The 25,245-nt window shown below is 29.9% G+C and overlaps 2 protein-coding genes and 1 long non-coding RNA gene across 3 annotated transcripts; all 3 read right to left on the reverse strand.

The window, feature by feature from the left end:
- Positions 1-6,016: 6,016 nt before the first annotated feature.
- LOC125859532 (auxin-responsive protein SAUR32-like) lies at positions 6,017-6,480 on the reverse strand. The gene has a single exon (XM_049539301.1). It carries the CDS (start codon positions 6,368-6,370, stop codon positions 6,023-6,025), a length of 348 nt encoding a protein of 115 aa, XP_049395258.1. The 5' UTR covers positions 6,371-6,480; the 3' UTR covers positions 6,017-6,022.
- A 6,787-nt stretch (positions 6,481-13,267) lies between these two features.
- LOC125859523 (uncharacterized) lies at positions 13,268-14,890 on the reverse strand. The gene has a single exon (XM_049539292.1). It carries the CDS (start codon positions 14,623-14,625, stop codon positions 13,507-13,509), a length of 1,119 nt encoding a protein of 372 aa, XP_049395249.1. The 5' UTR covers positions 14,626-14,890; the 3' UTR covers positions 13,268-13,506.
- Positions 14,891-20,716: 5,826 nt separating this feature from the next.
- On the reverse strand, positions 20,717-22,700 carry LOC125859533 (uncharacterized). Its single transcript, XR_007445781.1, has 2 exons — positions 22,279-22,700; positions 20,717-21,100 (listed from the first exon to the last, which is right to left on the reverse strand). It is a non-coding gene; the product is annotated as an uncharacterized LOC125859533 (long non-coding RNA).
- Between the last annotated feature and the right edge of the window lie 2,545 nt (positions 22,701-25,245).

A 25,245-nucleotide genomic window follows, 5' to 3' on the forward strand; every position in this document is an offset into this window, starting at 1 on the left:
AAGGAGAAGGTTACAACTCGGAACGGGATAATGAGGCTCCTCTCCATTACTCATTCTCACCATTTCTCCAGTTTGTACTCGAATGAAAGCCATGTATCATAATTAAAATTTAAAGGTTGAAATTTAATTATTTATTATTTTAATTTTGATTAGAACTTTAATTTATATTATTAAATTTCAATATTTAATTTTTTAATTATGACACATGACTTCTATCCGAATAAGAATTTGGAGAAATGGAGAGAATGTGTAATGGATCCGTTACAACTCATAAGGACATTTAAGAAATATATACCTACAATATGTCATTTATTTATTCCAAATAAGGTGAGTTTAAAAAGTGTAAAATACAGACAACGAAAGATTTATTATTCTCCTAGTTTCTTATCTTTTTGAGTTTAGTTATTATTCGTGGATTTTTTATTATATTTTTTAATTATTATTGTATTTTATTATGATTAATATTCTCTAGCTCAATAATAGTTATCCGCTATTGACTTGACACACACTCCCTTAAGAAACAATAAATAATAGGGGTAATAATATTATATTATCCGTTAACTATATTAAATTTAGTACTTGAAAATGTGTTAGATGATAAATAATATTTAATAGCAACGGTAAAATAGACACAAAAGATAAATTATCTCTTGATTTTCTAAATTGGACAAGTATTGTTGAAAACTATTTTTAGTATAGTGGACAACTATTGTTGGATGGAGGGAGTATTTAAGATGATTAGTAAGATTGTTTATAGTATTTTATCATGACTGACTTTATTTTCATTTTTTTTTCTACAATACTTCGAATTATTTTCTTCTTGAATTGAATGGTCTATTGAAAACAATATTTTTACCTCTAAAATAATAGTAAGAGATATATATACACTCTATCCTCCTCATGCTCTACTTATGAAATTACATTGGGTATGTATACACCATGAGAGGTTGAAATTTATATGTTCGATTAGAATTGTATCTATTCGTCTGTATCAATTCGATTTATATTTGTTATATCTATTTACTTTAATATAGAGCGAACATATGTTATCAGTCTGTGTAAAAAATTAGAATTACTGATTTCAATAAACTTTGCAAAAACACGAAGTAACCAAAGTTTAATAAACCAGTAAGAATAGATGAACAGAAATTAATTGACAAAACTAAAATCTGTAAAAAACGTACCACAATCTGGAAAAAAAAATCAGAAAAAGATCAAGCTCACTGAATGCACAGTGTCCCCTTAAGGAAATTATTCCTCTCTAGTATCCGAGGTTTGATTTGGAATATGTCCTCCCAGGATAGAATGATCTCAATCACCAGTGTATTGATACCCAAAACTCTGGTGTCAGCGAACCACTCAGCAGCAGTAAAATACACGAAGAAATTTTGTGCAGAAGAAGAAGAAGAAATCAGAAAAATTCGTAAGGAATAAATATGAAGAATCAATGTATTTATAGGCAAGAGGAACTGGTTCCGAAAGGTTGCAATCCTTTCAGAATCCACACGACCATTCATGAAAGTTTGCAACCTTTCAAATGGTCATGGCTGTTTCTGAAAGTTGCAACCTTTCAGAACAGTCACTGCGGGAAATTTAAATAAAACGGGAAAGATTTAAATAAAACGGGTCGCGCGTGGATCCGAGTCGGGTCGGGTTAATTAACTTATTAATTGAATCGGTTAATTAACTAATTAAAACGTTGGCCATTTAATTTAATTTAATTAATTAAATAATTAATTAACTAAAATAATTAAAACAAACTTTGTCCGCCGAAGCCGAAGCCGAGCCGAGCGAGCGACGACGGCGCGAAGGGGGTCCCTCTTTCCAACCCTTTTAACAATTAATAGGAGTGTTTCTATATTTAAACTCTCCTATTTTTCTTTCCACCACCGATGAGAGACAAATGTCTTTTCAATGTCTTTTCAATAAAGCATAAGAGGACTTTTCAAGTTCTCAACTCTTCAAGTTCCCAACTTTTTCCAAGTTCCTCTTTCATCTTCCCTCAATTTCCCATTAACTCTTGCTACATACCCAACAACATATACAACACACACTAAATGAATTGATATATAGATAGTTATATACAAAGTAAGTTGAGATATAAAACTAATACGCATTACATTCATAATTAGTCAAATTACATTTATAATTAATAATTAAGGCTTAAAGTTCTGCTACTAGTGAAATTTCCTCTATTTTTCTACGACACACCCCATGAGATAAGGACGAAGACTTGTGTTGCATATTGACGTGGCAGTAGGTGTCATCAAATTATACAATTTAGCAAAATTAAAGGTCAAAATCGGTATATTTACTCATCTCATGCTGACGGCTGGCACTTGAAAAGGGTTAAGTATGTACTTATAGAAAATCTCGGTTTGAATTGAATATTTGAACTTTTATCTCCATATTATTTTGCATGTGTGTATTTTTTATTTAATTTTGATTTTGGCAACTTGCATGTGTGTATTTGACCTTAGGCTGATAGGATCGATCGTAACTTCTTTGTTATTTTGGGAATGCATTATTACTATATAGAAAGCGGCTAGAAGCAGACAGTTATTCATCTGATATAATCTAAACGTGTCCATTAGAAACTAAAAAAAAAAAAAAACTTACCGGAGTTAGGTAAGGAAAAACAATTACTAAAAATATCATTAAGATTGGGAAGAAAATAAGGCGTGAACCTTTGGCAGAGCAATTCTTAAAAAAGATGTCATTTGTCTTCATTCATTAGGCAGTCAAAAGTCAAAACCAATATTTTTGGAAAAATTGTTAAATGCCCGTAAATTTCTTTTTTCTGCGTGGTGGTTGTTCAATTTACTACTTACACTTTTGTCTAAATGCAACTCTAGTAACATATATGTATTTGTTGTAATTTATTTCTTGTAATTTTGCGTTTCAAAATAAAAAGACATTTTTAATTTGATGCATCTTAATAAAGACGAACTCATGTTGAATGAAGAAGTGTCAAGCAATATTGCTTTATCGAAATTCTTTATTATATATAAAATTAAATAATTAATATTGTGCATGTACTAAACAAAATGACATTACTTAACCATGAATACGTACCTCTTCATGCGTTGGCTCAATGCCTAGTTTTATTTTTTGAGGTACCTAGGTACACTTTTGCAATAACATACCAAAAAGGCAAAAACCTTAAAATTGCAATTAAGTAGTATTCTGCCTTAAAATTAAATTAAACCAAGAGGTAAACGATACATCTTAATTGTAAATATGATAATAAATTTTTATCCTTTTCTCTATAAATATCGACACTACTTTTTAAAAAAATTATGTATGCTTCTATGATCTATCAATAAAAGGCAAATAAATGATTCTTAATTATTAATCAACAAAAAGCTAATAAATGATTCTTAATTATGTAAACAACGTAAATTTTGAAAGAATTAGATTAATTATTTCTTGAAATTCTAAAACTAACACTCATTTTAAAACAAAAAGAAAAGACTACAACACTTATTTTGCAAGTGAACTACAACACTTATTTTGCAAGTGACTACTATTTAATTTAATCATATAAAAGAGTCTATCTTGCTTTTCGGATCAACAATAATCACGACGATTCTGAACCTTCGCCCCTTTCACGAAAACCAAAAGGTCACAAGTGACATATAAATTGGAAAGTCTGTCATTAATATAAATTATAGTAGTTGATTTACAAAGTAAATTTTCATATCACATGATTTTCTTGTTTTTTTTTAACAAAAAAAGATGTAGTATTTTTTTTTTTTTCCACTCCATATCTGTATTGAAGTTTGACTAATTTGAATTCGTACCACATAGATCCCATTGAAGTTTCACCAAGAATTATTCTATACTTAAAGCTCGAATTTGTGATCTTGAGTTAAGATAGACTGCTCCGCCACATCCTTTGGTAATTCTCATAAACATCAACGATAAAATTATGTTGTTATTTAACTTGTAATTCAAATATTAACTAAGGAGGATTTAATATCCCCAGAAAAAATACTAATTGCTTAGAGCTGATATCATGTTTATTTCATAACGGGAATTGATGTGAGCTGAAATTCCGTTAATTTAGACGTCCATATACTTCACGGATTGTAAATTGTAAAAGCGGACTCATAATTCGGGTGACAATTCCTAGCTATAATTCTTTTTTCTTTGCTTGTATTCCAAGTTTTTAATTTCAGTTGGACTATAAAGTTTAATCTTACATTTTGTCTTTTTTTTTTTTTTTTTTTGTCATTCAATTATTATCATCCTCATCTTGGACACACATATTACATCTCATCAACAAAATGAAAAGAGAAAAAAAAAAAAAAAAAAGCAGGGCTAAACAACGGATATTGATGGGACCTAAAAACAAGAAAAAAGCCAAGCAACTTTATATACGCGCATACACATTAAAGCCAAAATTAGGATTTCAATTTTAAGAATTCTGTATTTTTACACAATTAAAGTTTGAACTTGATATATATTTATCAACATAACTACAATTTTTAATAAAATCTAGTAAATTCAATCGAATCTAGATGCGGACTACTAGTGCCATCCTGATACACATAAAATANAAAAAATTATGTATGCTTCTATGATCTATCAATAAAAGGCAAATAAATGATTCTTAATTATTAATCAACAAAAAGCTAATAAATGATTCTTAATTATGTAAACAACGTAAATTTTGAAAGAATTAGATTAATTACTTCTTGAAATTCTAAAACTAACACTCATTTTAAAACAAAAAGAAAAGACTACAACACTTATTTTGCAAGTGACTACTCCCTCCGTCCACAATTAATTGTCATGGTTTCCTTTTTTAGAGTCAAACAATAAGAACTTTGACCAACATTTTACGATGTATATTTTCATCATATTGCTATGCAAAAAATTGCAACTTATAGTATTTTTCGTATAGTTTTTGAATATCTAATTTTTTTTAAAAAAAATATCGAATTAACGTAATCTAATTTAACTTTTAAAATTAGTCAAATTGACTTTCGAAAAGCGCAACATGACAAATAAAAGTAGACAGGGGGAGTACTATTTAATTTAATCATATAAAAGAGTCTATCTTGCTTTTCGGATCAACAAAAATCACGACGATTTTAAACCTTCGCCCCTTTCACGGAAACCAAAAGGACACAAGTGACATATAAATTGGAGAGTTTGTCATTCATATTAATTATAGTAGTTGATTTACAAAGTAAAGTTTCATATCACATGATTTATTTATTTTTAACAAAAAAGATGTACTTTTTTTTTGTTTCCATTCCTGTATTGAATCTCGACTAATTTGAATTTATATGACAAAAAGAGTTCTTTAGCAAGAATTTTTCTATATTGTTGAGATAGACTACTCCGCCACATCCTTTGGTAATTCTCATAAACATCAACGATAAAATTATGTTGTAATTTAACTTGTAGTTCAAGTATTAACTAAGGAAGATTTAATATCCCCCAAAAAAATATTAATTGCTTAGAGCTGATATCATGTTTATTTCATAACGGGAATTGATGTGAGCTGAAATTCCGTTAATTTAGACGTCCATATACTTCACGGCTTGTAAATTGTAAAATCGGACTCATAAGTTTTATTTAGAATATTCAAATTCGGGTGACAATTCCTAGCTATAATTATTTTTTCTTTGCAGTATTCAAAGTTTTTTAATTTCAGTTGGACTATAAAGTTTAATCTTCAATTTTCATCAATTTTGTCTTTTTTTTTGTCATTCAATTATGATCATCCTCATCTTGGACACACATATTACATCTCATCAACAAAATGAAAAGAGAAAAGGGATATTGATGGGACCTAAAAACAAGAAAAAAGCCAAGCAACTTTATATACGCATACACATTAAAGCCAAAATTAGGATTTCAATTTTAAGAATTCTGAATTTTTACACAATTAAAGTTTGAATTTGATATCTATTTATCAACATAATTATAATTTTTAATAAAATCTAGTAAATTCAATCGAATCTAGATGTGGACTACTAGTTTCATCCTGATACACATAAAATAAAGATCAGGCCTTGAAGCACCACAAGTGATGATTATTATTATTATGATGTTGTATAATATCCTCAACATGGCGAAACTCCTCGACATGACAAGGAACATTGATAGGACCATCGTGATGAAATTCTACTTCATCCTCTGCTCCTTTCAGCAATTGGACGAACAGAGGATGATTGATGTGCATCACTGGTACAACAAACCTCTGCTGCTCCTCTCCTTGACCCACCATCACCGCAACGCAACCTTTTGGGAGTTCCCTGAATTCCTCGATTTTATTTTCATGATGATGAAAACTAGGCAGATGCAGTTGAACATGAAATTTGAAATGAGGATGGTGTTTGTGTCCGATCCCCATTTTTTTGAAATTAAATAAAATTTGCTTCAAAAGAATTGAGAGTTTGTGTTTACAACAGAGGATGAATTTGAGAGATGAGAGAATTGTTGAATTGAGGATATGGTGGGTATTTATGGAAGCAAAAATGGGAGAAGAATATGTCAATTGTGTACAAAGAATTAAAGCGTGTTGCTGACTTCTCCCAATTGCCGACTCAGATACAGATAAGAACTATTTTTTACAGCAAACAGGAAGGTGCGGTATCACTTGAAATTACATTTCTTTAATCTTAGTGGATATTTAAATTTATTTAAAATTGAATCAGTAGATACATGTATTTTATTATGCATGCTTTACCTCGTGAATCTCCCCCGAATTCAAATTAAAGCTAAATGGTTTTATAGAAAAATTATAAATCTTATATTGACAAGGTATAAATATATTATCTGACAAATAAAAATAAGTACATACGTTACCGTTAAACTTGAAGGTAGTTTTCCTCTATATTTTCATATTAATTAATTTTTTAAAAGTTTTAATTTTTTTTTTAAAATGGGTGTGGGGAAGGAAAATGGAGAGAGAATTACAATGTGGGGAATCAAACTCTCACCTATAAGGTGGAAATTCAAATGGCCAGCCAACTAAACTATTAAAATTTCTCAAGTTTTAAATAAAGTTAAATTTATGTTTGAGCATACATCTCGCCAAAAATATTCGAATTTAAATATTTTTTTTTGTTAGATATAATTTAATATAACTTACATAAATCACATAGTATAAGATTTAAATTATATTTGTAATTTTTAGGATTGTATAAGAAAAAGAGCTAGAAGGATGAAATAACAATACAAAAAATAAAAACTCTGCGGTCAAATGACAAATTCAATTCGTCTTATCTTATGGAGGGCGTGGTAGTATTTTAATAGAGTTTGAGTGTAGAATATATTATGTAAATATAATGGTTAGTTTCAATGTATTTATCGTAATCTTTAATCTCACGTGTTAAATAGTAACCCTACTATAATATGGGAAATTGCCCTATACAATGTGTTGCATGCGTGTCTCCTACTTCTTTGGAATAAATTAAATAACTAATTGTCCAATAGAAATTAAGAGCGACTTTGCAGGTAAATTTATAAGGACAAAAGGTGTGTTTGACACAGATACAATATGTCAAGTTAATTGTTTCCACCCCATTTTCAAACCTTCCCTAAGAAAGAGTTGGGGGGCGTAAATGGTTTTCATCCGTTTTAAAATTATATTTAATATTTCGCTTTTTTTTCTTGAGAAAAATATGTCATTAAAAATTTATTTATGTATCCGTTAAAAGTTTGGCTCGTCTATGCCATTTTCGTTTAAGAAAAGGCTCGTTCATACAATTATTTGTCAACTGAAATGACATAGAGAAACCAAATTTTTAATTGATGGAATAAATGAGCCTTTTCTCAAAATTTGATGACATATTTGAGCCTTTTTCCTTTTAAGAAAATTAATATAAGTAATAACGTGGTCGAATCAAAATTGACCACGTGTAAAAAATGGTTTTGAAAAATTGANTGCATGCGTGTCTCCTACTTCTTTGGAATAAATTAAATAACTAATTGTCCAATAGAAATTAAGAGCGACTTTGCAGGTAAATTTATAAGGACAAAAGGTGTGTTTGACACAGATACAATATGTCAAGTTAATTGTTTCCACCCCATTTTCAAACCTTCCCTAAGAAAGAGTTGGGGGGCTTAAATGGTTTTCATCCGTTTTAAAATTATATTTAATAGTTATTTCGCTTTTTTTCTTGGGAAAAAGTTTAAATATGTCATTAAAAATTTATTTATCACCCCATTTTCAAACCTTCCCTAAGAAAGAGTTGGGGGGCGTAAATGGTTTTCATCCGTTTTAAAATTATATTTAATAGTTATTTCGCTTTTTTTCTTGGGAAAAAGTTTAAATATGTCATTAAAAATTTATTTATGTATCCGTTAAAAGTTTGGCTCCTCTATGTCATTTTCGTTTGAGAAAAGGCTCGTCCATACAATTATTTGTCAACTAAAATGACATAGAAAAGCCAATTTTTTAATTGATGAAATAAATGAGCCTTTTGTCAAAATTTGATGACATATTTGAGCCTTTTTCCTTTTTAAGAAAATTAATATAAGTAATAACGTGGTTGAATCATAATTGACCACGTGTAAAAAATGGTTTTGAAAAATCGAAATTATTTTCTGTTAACAAATAATGACATGTACGAGCCTTTTTCTCAAATGAAAATGACAAATATGAGCTAAATTTTTATCAAATGTCATAAATGAGGTTTTTCTCAAAGTTCCGATAAAATATTTGAGCCTTTACCTTTTTTTCCTTCCCAAAAGTCAAACTAACAATTTTACAAAAACTAACCCCTATGCCACCAACTATTCACCGATTATAAATTCCAATCTATTGAAAAGTTCCATCAAATGAAAGCTTAAACTGGAGATTTGTCAACTAACTACCTTTAGCTAGTTCAATTAGCAAACATGACATTATTATGGATTCCCCTTTTATGTTTTTGGTTAAGGGGAATTTGGAGCCTCACAATAAGAATTAAGTTGACTAACTAGACAGCACTTATATTGAAGAATAATTATATCCCTTTTCCAGAAGCATTTTAACACCACAAAAAAATTAAGGTCCAATACATTGATACTGAAATCCATGTGATTTGTTTATAGATATGGGGCAGTTAGCTAGCTGCGCAAGATTCTCCAATATTATTTGTAGGCTCTAACCTAGATTATATTTTCTCGAGCGTTTGATCATTGATTTTAGAGATTTATATTTAGGAATTTGTTTGAAAATTTAATCTTCAAATATTTTTAAGTTCCCAAAAACTATTCAAATCAATTTCGGATTTTGTGACTTTCACTCGCAAAATTTCAAATTTTTAAAAGAAAAATGTAGGTTCAAACACAACTTTATAAAACCAAATTTTGATTTCTAAATTTAAAATATATGAAGAAATAAAAGCTAATTTATTCAAACAGTGAGCTCATCATTATTGCATGGGTGAATATGTGTAGCAGGATATTATGTCAATCCTTTGAAGAAAAATTTCCAAAAAAAAAATGGAAAAACTACCTAACTAGACATACATTACTATCATATATATTAATATTACCTCTACTTTAAAACAATTACATATATTACCACTTTTAATATTTTATACTATATATTTTAAAATATAATTAGATGCACATCTCCCTTAAAATTTGGATTAATTAATTATCTTTATATTTAAATATCAATCCATTAACATTAATTTCTTTCTCACTCATCAAGAGTCCCATGCTGCCAATCTCCTTAGGCAACATGTGTTGGGTTATAAAGGAGATTAAGGCGTCATGCGAAAGCTTATAATTTGCAAATCATATGATGATAAATTAGATGACAAATAAAACTGTACTAAAAGACATAATATTATTAATATGGTATGACCAATCAGCCTACATATGAAAAATTAATAAAAATAAATTATTAAAAACTATTGAGGGGAAATCTCCCCATAAACAAAATTTTTTATTGACTACATTGTGAATGTTATTGTTGTACTATGAGAATAGGGATGTTTAATTTATAGATCGCCAAACATTTATACTAAGGAAAAAATAAACCAAATATGGAAGAAAATTATATTTTTCTTTCAAAAAAAGTTCAAGCATTTATTGTAATACTTTAATTTTTCTTTAAGAAATAAAATAACTTTCAAATAAGGAAAGAAAATCAAGGTAAAACCCTAACAAATCTCCCATTTTTGCTGAATTTTCTTGACAAAACTTGATTCACCTTCTTCACATGCATAATAATCTTCGTTCTTCACATAGTCTTCATCACTGCTGCTTGCCATGGTTTAAAAATAAAGTTTAAAATATATGAGTTAAAAATTGTTTAAAAATATTTTATTTTTATTTTCAAAGATGTTGTAACAGGAATGTTGAAAATTTGATTTTAATCGTTTCTCCACATGTAGCTAGACAAAAATCTTCTTTGTCATCAAATTAGTTACAAATTGATTTGAAACCACTTGAGTATGTCTTCAATCTCATTCAAGCATTAGATCATTGAACCATCGGATCTTTGAACCATGTGCTCTGATACCACTTGTTGGGTTATGAAGGAGATTAAGGCGTCTTGCGGAAGCTTATGATTTGCAAATCATATGATGATAAATTAGATGACAAATAAAACTGTACGAAAAGACATAATATTATTAATTTGGTATAACCAATCGGCCTACATATGAAAAACTAATAAAAAAAATATTAAAAACTATTGAGGGGAAATCTCCCCATAAACAAAATCCTTTATTGACTACATTGTGAATGTTATTGTTGTGCTATGAGAATATGGATGTTCAATTTATAGATCTTCAAACCTTTACTCTAAGGAAAGAATAAACCAAATAAAAAAAATTATATTTTCCTTTCAGAAAAAGTTCAAACATTTATTGTAATACTTTAACTTTTCTTTAAGAAATAAAATAACTTTCAAATAAGGAAAGAAAATCAGGGCAAAACCCTAACAACATGATCTCTCCTCCCCACCCCCACCTACTCCACGAGCAACAAGGTTAGCATCGTCCCGATTTCAATGGTCGTACAACAAAAATGCCAGCAAGATCGGAGAAAAGTTAAGCATATCCATCAATTGGAGGGTTCTCAATTTACTCATGATAGAGGTATATCTAAAACTGAAAAAAAACGATAGAGATAACATTAATCCTGAAACTGTGAAATTGAGCATTTGTATCAATTTCTCAAATTGTCCACTTTATCCAACAAGATTTGACGTTTTCTAAAGTTGATTTGGAGTCTCCAAACAATGTTGAAACCAAATGAAATTGTATAAAATATAATCAACTAATTAATGTATGTCTCACAGAAAACTTAAGCAAGTTCCATATAGGAGAATACTTAAGCATGTCCCATATAGGAGAATACTAAGGCAACGATAGCATTGAGGAAACCGAAGAAGGAAGCCACTACATAGCCACTGAAAGTAGACATTTTTCCGATTAGATATCAGATACATAGAAAAATATTTTAAATACACAAAATGAAGAGATCAAATACATTTAATCATTAAGTACATATTGATATCCTTCACTACAGTGATGATACAGTTGAGTGATCATTTGATACAACACCCGATCGTGAACAAAAGCAAAAAGTACAAAGTGCGAGAGATACATAAAAGAAACTATATCAGATTCATAGAAGAAGAGTTCAGATACATAGAATGAACATATTAGATACATCTAATCATTGAAGTTATGTATCAAATACATAGTAGAGCAATTCAGATATATAGTCAAATACACAAAAAAAAATTGATTATTTGAAATTTTCTAAAGTTTTTAAATGCCTGATTTTCTCCTTAATTTATTTTTTTCAGTTACATTCCTTATTTAAATACACTTAATTATATATCTAATTAATATGTATCCGATATATATGTATCTAAATGCGCCAGATACATGTATTCAAGGTGTGAATTGTGGTAGAATTGGTAATATTGTAAATTCATGGAAAAAGGGATAATTAGCTTAAACTAGTGAGATTTGTGTTGTTTACCAAAAAAAAAAGAGTATAATTGCAGTCCACCAATGCTCGTTGTAAATGGGCCTTATGTATTTTGATGTTGGTGGCCCAGATACTACAAGCATTCATACACAGGAATTTTTTTAGAAATAGCGATACTTGATCCCTAATTATCAAGTATAGTGAGAAATTGACTAATCATCAAATATGACAAATTTATTTAAAAAAACTTGTGATACAATGTATTAGTTTACTTTGTATTTGTGTATCTATTTGCTTTGTATCAGAGCTAAATATATTGAGCGAATAAATACAAATCTAATCGACAAATATAGAGAGAAATAACTAAAATCTAAACATAATGTGTATTATAATCATTTTAAACTCTCTCTATTTGGAATAAATATGTTTGCTCTGTCCAAGTATTTTTTCCTTCACTTAAATGTGAGCCTATGGTTTCCATAATGGGCATTATATTATTTGAACCAAGTTATATATCTTATTTAGGTTGCTTTCTGTATTGAATAAATTCGTTACTAGGTGATATCAGACTGTCAACTCTCGATTACCTATGTCGGTAAAAGATATTTTTGGGTTAAATTGAATTTTGTCCTTGATTATTGTGGCAATGTATGAAATTGGTTTAAATTAAAGGGAAAATTATGCAATTAAGCAAATTTATACTACTTAATTGCTCATCATAATTATAGTTTGCTATAATTACCACTTGCGACTAACATTATACATCAATTACGTGGGCTAACTTTGAGTTTGTATAATTAGTCAGGTTTGTATATGTATAATTCGCCAGAATATACAAATACATATATATAAAATATAATTATCTAACTGATATACATATACAACTCACCTCTCTCCCACTCTCTGCCCTTTATCGCTCGCCTCTCTCTCCCAATCTCGCTCACCTCTCTCCTCCCTCTCCTAATATCGCGTATATACAAATGCATATATATAATATACAATTATCTAACCAATATACATATATAATTCACATCTCTCCCATTCTCTGCCCTTCCTCGCTCGCCTCTCTCCTCCCTCTCCCAATCTTGCTTGCCATATATACAAATACATATGTATAAATAAATTATAATATGCAATTATCTAACCAATATACATATACAATTCACCTCTCTCCCACTCTTTGCCCTCTCTCGCTCGCCTCTCTCCTCCCTATAACATATTGCTACAAATTGTAATTATCAAATTATAGTTATAAAGAGTAATTAAGCTATTTTGAATGGTTATATGTGAAAGTTTCTCTAAATTAAAATACAATGAAAAACTTATATCTAAAAACCGGCAATATGAAATCGTTGCTCATCTGTAACAATAATAAACCAGCAATATTTCTCATTACAGTATGAAAACAATCTCTGTAACAGGGGAAAGAGAAGAGTTGGCTATTTCATAAGCTGCTAATTACATATATGGTACACTAATTTCTAAGAATTACATAAAGAGGGCATATTAACTATACTAACTAATAACTATAACGCCCTCTGTTGATTAGTAAAATGACCATGATGTCCTCCGCCGGCGATCATGGCCACTTCTCATTGCTTTTTAACTCCGTCCTTCCATTCTTCCTCCATCACCGTTCGGATGTCCTAACGTAGTTCCGGGATTCAAACGGCAGCTACTTGCTCTACCAGCGGCAAATGCATCTGCAATCGGCTTAATTACCAAAGTAACCTCCCCAACCGTTATACACCACACAACAGCTAAGAACATCACCAGCATGGAAACACAGTGGAATGGGTCATCCGGCGGCCGAATTGGTAATGATACTAAGCACAGAATCTGCAAAGGCAACGCAATCATGAAAGAAGTCGCCAGCAAATTCACCCGTACCTGAATTTTTCTGTTAATTACAAAGGAGATAACTCTCCAACACGAAATTACAAAGGCTAACAAGTAAGCAACAGTAAATCCCCCAAACAAAATAGAACTATACACAGGGTAAGTACAGAGCACCGTCTGGTTCCCCAAAATATCTGTTGAAACGAAGGAGCTAGAATGCAGGTATATCGGTAGATGCTTCTGCAATGGGGAGAAGAACACAGCAAGGATCTGAAGCACCAAAAGAGGTAAACAAATCGGCCAGACGACGATAACAGCCCAAATTCCACTTGGACTTTGTTTCTTAATGGACACGTTTACTAAGAAAAGAAGGGTGGTTAAGAACGCCGGTTCAAATAAGCCCACGGAGAGAACCACATGAACTTTACACAAATTTGCTTGTTGATTTAGGGTTAGAGGTGGTAAGAAAGGGAGAATGTAATTCCGGCGAATGAAATTTAGCCGGAAAACTTCGTTTAACGCCCAAAGAATAGCGAAGAAAACAAGGAGTAAACGGACGGTCCACAGAGGATTGAAATGTTTAAGATGCGGATATTGACGAGATCTAAGACGGAGATGGAAGATAAACACAAACGAAAGTAGAGAAAGAAGAAGAAGACCGGAAATAAAACAAATTGTTACGAAATCAAAGGTTCCGTCAACAACAGGAGCAGAAGGAAAAAGGAAAGTAGAATTCGAGTATGGATCCGGTAGCGGCAAACTGGAATTGAAATCGGAAGGGATATGTGAAGGCGTAGATAATATTGTAGAACCTGGTATTAACGGAAAAGATGAAAGAGATGCTTCGGAGCCATTAGCAACATAGAAAGGTGATTTTCTCATAGAGAAAGTTGTGGTGGTGGTGGTGGTTGGTGGTGAATGATTCGCCGGCCACCGTGCCGGAGACGGCGGTGATAGAACGGTGATTTATTTTTGTGATTAGTTGTTGGAATTGCATAATTGTTTTGGGAGGTCGGAAATGGCGGGTAGAGTTTAGGGGGAAAACAGGCAAGTTTGCAGAGGATTTGAGTTTGAAGGAGAGAGAAGAAGAGTCAGATATTTTTGGTTAGTGGATTTTGAGAAATTTCTCCTAATAGCTCGTTATTCTGCGGTTGCCATTTGTGTTCTAAAAATACAAAGTACAAGTAAATAACCACGGGGTACACAACTTAATGCAGATAATAAAAATAGTAATAATAAAATAATTGTGATTTGATTAAATTCAAGTTCATATTGAAAAGACAGACATATTTCACTATAGTCATTCTTTCTAATATCTGGTAGCTCCTGATATTTTCTTAGATATTTATGAGTCATTTTCGTTAGTTGGATTCTTCTCAATGTTTGCAAGTTGGTTTTTAAGTGGTGTAGTTAAGCTATCGTAGTCTGAGCTGGAAGTAATAAAAGTGTTACTTCAAAATTAAAATAGGTACAAGCATGCTATGAAAAAGATTGAATCATTGTTTTCCTAAAACCATGATCAATAATGTATATTATGCTTGAGAAAGTTTACAAACATTTTAACTGTATATTAAAGATGATTATTAAACGGATTCGAATATTTTTCTTTCTGATTCGTATGAAGAGCAAAGTTTGTGTGTTCTAGGTAATCGTAATTAGGTATTGAAACGATTTTAGAACGAAATGCGGATTAATGTACAAATTGTTAAAGTTGCATAAAGAAACTATTTTGGGATATGCAGAGATATTAGAGAAAAATTTAGTACAACTAGCCACGATCAATAAAAGGCGTGTGAGGCTCACGTAAATATATCACTATTTGTTAAATCACCGAAAGCAAGAAGAAAAATATATTAATTAATTAGAGAAAATTACGCGTATAAGTAAATATGTACTAGTTAATTAGTTAACATAGCTATAATTTACCTTGATTACAATTCGCGACCTACTTTTAGCTATAATAACGTGGGTAAACTTTTTTGTTTTGTATAATTCGCATGTTTGTATAATGAGGAATTTGTATAATATAATTTGTATAACTTTTGTATAATGTGATTCGGTATAATATAATTTGTATAACTATTTACACTTCAAATGTTTGTAATTGTATAAATTAATTATTTCGAGTTTATACAAAAATAACTGAATTATACAAATGTACCCGCAAATTATACAGACCCGTGAATTATACAAACAAGACAGCTTAAACTGTAGTTGCAGCTTGTAAATATGCAAACTATAGCTATGAAGCATAATTAAGTTTATTATAATGGTTATTTGTGAAAGTTCCCAATTAATTAAATGTACAGTATACATGAAATAATCTTATATTCCTTCTGTCTCAGTTTATATAACACTTTTGTATTTTTTTGACAATCAAATAGTTTAAGATTGATTGAATTTCGCACATGAATTCTTTAATTTTTTTTAAATGAAATTTACATATTTACAAATTAAGTAAAAAATATATAAGCCACAATAATTGACTATTCTAAATATTTAAAAGATATAAAAATAAGCTTGTTTGAATCTCGATATCGAAAATGTGTCACATTAATTGAGACAGAGTATATGTTTTTGAACATTCTCCGTTATCTCTCTAAGTCAATCACCATCAAAACAAACAATTAAATTTCTCCTTTCTTAAAATTAATACGATTTCAAAAACCACAATTACTCCATTATTACTTCACCCCGGTGATGCTCGTAACAATAATACACAAAAAATATCTATTTAAATGATCTCTAACAATTTTTCTCCGTTACCATTTTACGTTTGTCGTAAAACTAAAGGCTCTCAATGAAATAATTTCAGCCAAATCAGCAAAAATAATATTACAAATATGTTAAAAATAAATATTACTGTGTATACTAGGTTTAGTTTTACTATTACAAGGTTCATGCTATTTCCTGAAACTGTAGAAGAGACATGATATTCAAATACATGTTGCACTTTGTATAGTTATGTCAGCTGATAAGTGATAGCCTGGAGGGCAGACCTTCTCATTTTGGGTGTGGGCCTTTCGCTAGATGTTTGAAATTTGTATTAGAACTCAAGTTTATTTCAAAATCAATTTTATATCCCAAGTTTAGCGAGACTCTAATTTCATGATCTTTGTTATAGATAAATATGTAACTATCATTCCATTACAATCCTTGAATAAGGAATACAAAGTAGTTGATGGTTAGTTGCATGCAGTCCTCTGTAGCTAGGTATAGGGGTAGATATTCGGTTCTTCAGTTATGTTTTAACAAATTTTGATTTAGCTTTTCAATTTTTGATTTTAGAATAGTTTGCACCATATACCAAACCAAACTAATTCAGTTCGGTTCAATATTTTTTACTTCGGTTCGATTTAGTTCGGTGTTTTTAAATTGGTATTTTGGTGTGAATGAGAAAATAAAACGAGGACAAAATCAAAGTATAACATACTTAAAAATTTAAAATTATGTTAAGGAATGACGTGTCTCGCCGTGTAACATTTATTGTGCTAACAAAAACACTATATTTATCTTTATCAAGAACATTGCGCCAACACCTACTTTTAGAGAAAAACAAGTACGAAGACGGGTGCCATTATATTACGTATATTGATAAATAATTTGGTGAGTTCCTCTTGAGAATTAATATTTGAAGCAGCAGTTGAATTGTACATTTATTGTTACTTTGATTTTGTTCATTAATGATTTGATTGTTAGTAAAAAAATTTACTTTTAGTTAAGAGAATGTTCATATATATATATACAAGGGCGGAGCTACGTGGAACCGAGGGGTTTCACTCGAACCCCCTCGCGAAAAAATTACACTGTATATGTAAGGTCAAATTCTAGTTTTATGGGTATATTAATTAAAATGATCACCCTCAACAGTAAAGAGAAGGATAGCGTAATGGTCAAGGGATTCAAGTTCCGCCTGGAAGGGTTGAGTTCGAATCTCATCAAGCGCATTAGTGTTTTTCATCTTTTTTTATGCTTTAAAGGGTTGAGAAGTTTTGGGCCCAGATTCCCAAACAAATGAAAAGGTCTCATTGGTTCAATGTGAAGCATTATCCTTTTTATTTTTCATTATTTCCTTTTTATGCTATTTCTTTCTTCTTTTTTTTCAATTTGTCTTTGTTTAAATTTATTAGCCACATTCTTTGTAATTTTTTCTTTTAGATTCTTCTTATTTATATTTTTCATTGTGTTTCTACATAGTTCTCTTTATGTGTACTAAATTGAAGAAACGATAAATTTTTATTAAATTTTAAATTGAGTTAGAAAAAATATTTATATATATTAAAGTAAATTAAATTTAACCGAACGAAGAAATATAAAAATTGTGAATAGTTTTTTAAACAAAATCTATTTAATTTAATTTTCTTTCTTTAATTTCATTGTATTTTTTTCTACTTTATTCTAAGGTGATGAAAATTAAACTAATCTTATTTGATTTATTGATCATTTGTTTTTTGGCAAATGACTAACCTAGTAAATTGAATTAATTGAACTAAAAAAAGATGATGTCATTTATTTATTTTCTAAATATGTCAATATTTACCCCTTTAAAAAATCTTTGTGATTTTTATAGTAACATATGATTGAAAGGGCAGTAATTTAGAATTTTTTTAATAAAAAAAATCAAAATAAAATAAAACATGACAAAACTTAAAGAAAAAAATAGCACAAGAATTTGAAAAAAAAAACTCGATGGAGCAGGGTAAAAAGTAAGAAGAACCTAAACGCGGCATAACAAGACAAGTTAAATTTAGCGAGTTAAGATTAATATTTTTCTTTCCCATCTCACGTATTTATTACTTTATACTTCGAACCCCTTTAGCGAACATCCTAGTTCCGCCACTGTGTATATATATATATTATTTTTTTAATAAGAATTCAATTGTTCGGTGCACCGAAGTTCTGAGAACCTTACACCAAAATTAAAGAATCAAAATTTAAAAAAATAACATCGACACCAAATCAAAAAATCAAATTAGTTCAATTCAATTTTTTATTTTTTCGATATTTATGTCCATCTAGATTAACTAATCAATATACTAGCATTGTGGTCGTGCATACATCTCATCAAACGACGCAGTCATTCTGCTAATAAACAGTGAGTAAAACAGTAAGAAAAAAAAACAGTGAGTTGTCAAGTTCACTTACATTACTCTGTCACACTTTCCGAAGCTTTCAATTCCAGCTCAGATATACTACTATTATTATTGATTTGATCATGCAAAGCTACAGCTAAAAATAATTCTGTGGATATTTCAGGACACCATACAGATAAGAGAGTACTCCCTCCTTATTTTCCTTTTTAATTTGCTCCAAAAGATGTTATCTTATTATAATTAAAAATAATTTAATTTTAATAATATTTTTTTATTTTTAATGAGTTGATTTTCAATTATAAAAATATCTGTAAATTGTTTTAGACCATAAATGTCTTCCTTTTTTTTTCTTAAACATCTTGTCTAGTCAAATGTTACCACATAAAATTGGATGGAAGAAATACTATTTTTGATCAATTTCGAGATTCAAGACACTTTTTCTTTGCATTGTAAATTCTTTTCATATATTTTTTAAAAATATCTTGAATAATCAATTATTGTAACTTGTATTACTTTTTTTTACATAGTTTTCTAGAGGAATATTACTTAATTCCTTCGTCATATTGGTATGAAAAAAATATTATAATATATACTTGTACTTGTCGTATGTTTTTTGAATAGATATTGTTGATTTATTTTAATAAAGCTTTGGATATTAATTAAATTAATAATCTAAGAAGCAGTATAACAATAATCTGGGACAGGAAAAAGTACTATAAAATAAAGCAATTCCAGTGTTTACATTGATACAAGTATGACATTGTCAAACATCACGTTATATGCAAAATTTAGATCTCATGGGGGAGGAAGAAACACGCATGCGTCTAATTCAGGTAGAAACATTTATATTTGGAAAATTAAACGAGTTATTTTTACGGGATAAGGGTCTGAAAAATATCTCAACTTTGGCCGATTTGCTGTTATGATACCAAACTTTAATGAGAACTTATTACCCCCCTAGACTATGTAATACCGTATTTTAAACATATATATTTGCCCATGTGGACATTAAAAATAATGCATAATTATAAATAGTAATGTGTCCACGTGGGCACATATATACCTTTAAAATACACTATAAAATAGTTCAGTGGGTAAAAATTATACTATTAAACAGTTCAGGGGGTAATAAGTCCTCCATAAAATTTGGTATCGTAACAACAATATCAGCCAAGGTTAGAGTATTTTTCAGACCCTTATCCTTATTTTTACTATGGGTTTTTATATGTCATGGTAATTTAGTGTGCAAAAGTAGAAACTTAATCTTGTAAAAAATTAAACAAATAAACATATGTGTCCTACAAAGTAGCGGAATCAAGATTGTCATTAAGGGGTGTCACGAAAGGGTGTCAATGGTTGCAGTAAAAAATATAATTTTATAAGGTTATTAGGACTTGAACACACAACATCAAGTTATTTTCACAACATGTTAACCACTAGAACAAACATTTAACTTGTGTTAAGATATGTCTATATATATATATATAACCAATATTTAACCTCTATATACAATGTATTTTTCTGACAAAGGGGTGTCGCTTGACACCCCATACCCAAGGGTAGGTCCGGTAATGATCCTACATGACAATTTGTGTTCTACGTGAGTTTCTATACGTGAATTATTTCATTCAAGTAGAGCGCATATGTCTACTTGTTCAATTTTATACAAGTCTAGATTAAATGTCTACTTGTACACATTTAAAATTGAAAACATAAATACTAGCTATATATATATTTATGTATTATACCAATTTTCTTTGGTTTTATCTCTTCTCCGGAATGAAAAACCAAACAATGCTTACCAAAAAAAGTAGAGACTATTTTGCTAAGAAAGAGTCAGAAAAAGCTGTACATAGTTTATCAAAAATGAAAAGCTACCGTATGTAGATGAGAGATAATCAAAGGTTTATAATCCATACAGCAGAATGTATGTCTAATTTATGTTCCATAAAATCTTCAAAGCACGATACCCTCCACTACAGTTTACACGATTTTAATATATATATACAATCTATCTATCGCATGTGCATACCAAATGCAAATTACATCTCATAGAATTTCATTACTGTTGGTAGACACTAGAGAAACTAAGACTTGATAACGATATCGATGATCACTAACAACTGTCCAATGTGATTTCATAAGTGTAGTCAGTGTATGTCGATCTTATCCTTATTTTGTGTGAGGTTACCTAATTCTTTAATAATCATTTCAACTCTTTCAAACTAATTGTGACGTTTACTCATCTTCTCAAGAAATATTCTCTGCTCAAGAAAAGCGTTTTCAAAAATAGATTTAACAAATACAAAATAAAAAGATATGATAAAAATCTTGTAAGGAATGAAAAAATATAGAGCAAGCATCCAATAAAAATATCCAAGTAGAAGAGGGAGCAGAATTGATGAATACAAAAATAAGAAGGAATACAATATTGTATGTCTATCTATATTGCATCATTCACATTACATAACAAATTAGAAGATCAGATCTTCATAAGGATTTCTGTCCTCAAAAGAACCACCCAATTCTGACGACGTTGCTCAACTCTTCAGATATGTTATATTATTCCTGCCAAATACTCTAAAAATGCACTATTTTGGTGGATCTGAAATGCGTTTTGATTAGATATTTTTGTAAAGTTCAAATAACATAGCTTAATTCTCATCTCCAGTTACCTTATACTTTCTCTGTCCCATATTATACGAGCATCTTACTAAAAGAATTTAACTTATATTACTAGATCAGTTACTAAATCAGAATAAAATTGATTGATTTTTTTCTCATTTTAACCTTACAATTAATATGGCTTTTAGAATCATAAACAAACTTTGAAGAGATCAAAACATTTTTGTTCAAGAGGCTAATTATTATGAAAAAAGGCAAAATAGTAAAACTGATCTATTCATTAATGATTTCTTAATTAACGCATAAAAGAGAAAGTGTATGTCTAATATAAGACGGTGGGAGTATATGAAATTCCTATTTATTGTTCTCTCTTTTCTGGATAGATGGAGGAACTCATAGAAACCCTAAAAGGTAGAGAGGAAGGAGGAATAGAAAATTGCATGAAAGCAAAATCAGGGTACTAGTAGTTATAGATCCAGAAGGTTTTTGTCATCATATTTGAGGGACCTTTAATGAGTGGTGAATGATGAAATCTAGTAGAAAACAGAGACAAACAAATAACACACCCATGATAACTAGGGTTGAATTTAGCATCTGAAAAGAAGAAAAACAAAAAGAGAAGAGCAGAGACAGTAATAATGAAAATCACAGCTATTCTGCCCCAAATTAGACTAAAAGGGGTCAAAATATCATTATTGTTCCAACATTCCTGTCGGATTTTGCATGCCAATTAAATCCCCAAAAAACTGAAAAAAGAAAGAAAAAATCCGAATACACATGCACTTTTACACAAATTCAAAGAAAAAAGAAATATCACCTGAGTCTTCAGCAGCACACACCGACAGAGAGACAATTAGGGAATGCAAATTTTGGTTTCCAAATTGGGGGGAATGAAGCCTGGTCCGAAGACACTAACTCATCATGATCATATATATTTACACTAGATTTAAAAATATAAATTGGATTGGTTCGATCTATAGTACTTAAATGATCGAGAAGACATAATGACTTCGAGCCAGACAACATTCCCCTCAAATCGGGAAGCTACTCCTCCGATCCATCTATTGATTCAGCAATATAATTTACTGAATATTGATTTGGAAATTGAAATATGATGAGTTGTTAAAATAAAAAGTAGTTAGTGGAGTAGATGAAAACAGCATGATGATTATTACAATGATGATTTCATTCTGATAAATGGTGCTTTTGAATGTGTTATTGTGGGGGTGGTAGTATATAGGGGGGGTGGGTGAAAGGCAGGGGAAAGGTGTAGACCGTAAGACAGAGCATATAGGGGGCCTGCTTCTCCGTTATATACGCTGGAGTATTTATCCCCAACGCCTTGTCCCCTCTAAGACAAAACACACACACCTCTACATACTTTATACCATTTATTAAGTCATCATGACTACTCCGAAGATGTAAATTGTACTAGACAAGTTTGATTTAATAAGCAAGATTGAAAATGTGTTGGGTCGGGAGGAGAAATTAATCAATCCTTCATTATCCCTTATGATCAGATACTATCTGCTACACTGACTTAATCATCCTTAGAGATTATAAGGATGTTTTTATACTATTTTTATTCTTTTTACTTGTTAGAGTGGAGAAAAATCGCACATTGATTGGACATTGATGAAGTGATAGTCAACTTATATAAATTTGAGCAATCTTCCTATTATCTTTCGAAGTTGAATTAGGTTTAGATGACATATATTTACCTCGTTCCGAATCACATGAGGAGGATTAATTGTTTCAAGTTAATATAAGCAGACTTTCCGTTCATTCATCAATCAATATGAATCTTTTTACCTACTTTAACGTAACTTAGTGCTATTTCTAACTATTTTATTTATAATAGACCTGATCATAAATATTTTTTAATTGCGTCGCTATTGCACTTCATACAGCTTAAAACTCTTCAAAATTTGACGAGGTACCATGGTGTTCTCTTTTTTGCTTTTTAAAATTGCTTACAATTACTTAAACTATCCCTAATCAATTGTCATACTTTCTATTTTAACTGATTTAGAGATTTACATATTTTTCCTACAAATATTTAATAGTATTACTGTACCTATTTTAGTCCATACTAGGGGCTTGTTTGGTGTGATGGATAAAGAAAAAAAAAATTGGGATAACTTTTTAGTATCCCTCAATTCTTTATTTGGTTACAAAGTGTGGAATAACTTATTCCAGGATTAATAATTATGATTGTGATAAGTTATCCCTACTTGTGGGTGAAATACTAATTCAGAGATAACTTATCCCAAGATAAAAATGTAAAATAACAAAATTACCCCCCTTAAATCTTCTTTTATAAACAAACAACTTATTCTTAGAGGGCATTTTTGCAAACACAACTTACTCTTAGAAATTATATCATGCATATTTAACAAACCAAACCACCAATAAAAAATAAAATTCAACATAACTAATCTCATCATAACTTATTCCAACATTATTTATCATGTCATCATTAATCCCAACATAACTTGTCTTCAAACCAAACAACCCCTAAGTGATTTGTTGAGACATGAATTATGACACACTTCCTAAAGAAAATATTTAAATATGTAAATCAAAGGCTACTTTTCGTCATTACCTTTTAATTGATTATTCCCAAATTATTCTCTTAGAAATGTAAAGTAATTAAGAAATCCATTGAAGAAGGATAAATATGAAGAAAAAATTCAACAATTCGGTTTAAAAAATAATCTAACAATTCACTTAATATGAACAACCGTGAAAATGGACTAATCATCAAAGAAAATTTAGAATTAATTTTTCTAAGAAGTGGAGTAGTTGTTATATTTTGCTTAATAAGGTGGATATGAAAAGTATTGGTGTCCTTTTACACCATAAAGTAGAATGAAAAAGATGTACCATGGAATCTTGGAAGTATGATACCAGTCCAAAAACAATACATCTATATCTTCTCCACATTCCATTGTCTCCTTTTCATCATTACTTTTTTTTTAGATACTTTACTTTTTAGATGATATACTTATGAATTTCATTTTTTTACCTCAATTTTGTGTCATTCTTTAGGTCTACTTGTTATTGTGAAAATTAGTCGCATCACTAATAAGGGTCAAGGAAGAGTAGTAACTAAGTACTTCTCCAACTATAATCAAATGTTTCAAATCCTGAATGTAAAATTTGTTTTGTCAAAGAGCACTTTATTTTTATTTAATTTTTCAACGTGAATTTAAATTTAATCAGGTTACAATGTGTACTGAATAACGGATCAAAAACAAAAAAAAGTCCATTCCCTCATTTGCATTTAGTTTGTAAATTGGTCAATTTGATTCATATGTGAATTTTGTCACATCATAACATAAAAAAGAGAAGTCTAATTTTATAAACTCCCTATTGTCCATGAAAGATTATTTACTTCCCTACATTACTCTTTACAAATCATTTGACTTGATCACACAATGCTGTCCTTTGCTTTCAGTCAAAGTCTTGTGAACAGAGTATTCCTTACGTCGAAAACTTTATTATATGATTTCATAACATTTTTCCATGCAAATTACAGTGTTGTATATATATATATTCTTTGCCATTTTATAGTCTTGCATCTTTTCACGTGATTATGTCCATAAAAGTAAAAAACACAAATGATAGGACAGTTTTGCACTAGCAAATAACTTCTTGCTTTGTAACTTTTAAAGACTGATAATTGAGTCAAGATTCTTTGCATTCATACGAAGGTTGTCACGGGACTTATTATCCCTTTCGAGCTGTGACATAATCGAGCCTAAATGCGTGTGTATTATAT

This window comes from Solanum stenotomum, chromosome 3, assembly GCF_019186545.1.
Source record: "Solanum stenotomum isolate F172 chromosome 3, ASM1918654v1, whole genome shotgun sequence".
NCBI classification, from domain to species: Eukaryota; Viridiplantae; Streptophyta; class Magnoliopsida; order Solanales; family Solanaceae; genus Solanum; species Solanum stenotomum.

Excerpts from the sequence above, each read along its gene's own strand:
- LOC125859523 (XM_049539292.1), bottom strand. The coding sequence starts at position 14,625 with ATGAGAAAATCACCTTTCTATGTTGCTAATGGCTCCGAAGCATCTCTT.
- LOC125859532 (XM_049539301.1), bottom strand. The coding sequence starts at position 6,370 with ATGGGGATCGGACACAAACACCATCCTCATTTCAAATTTCATGTTCAA.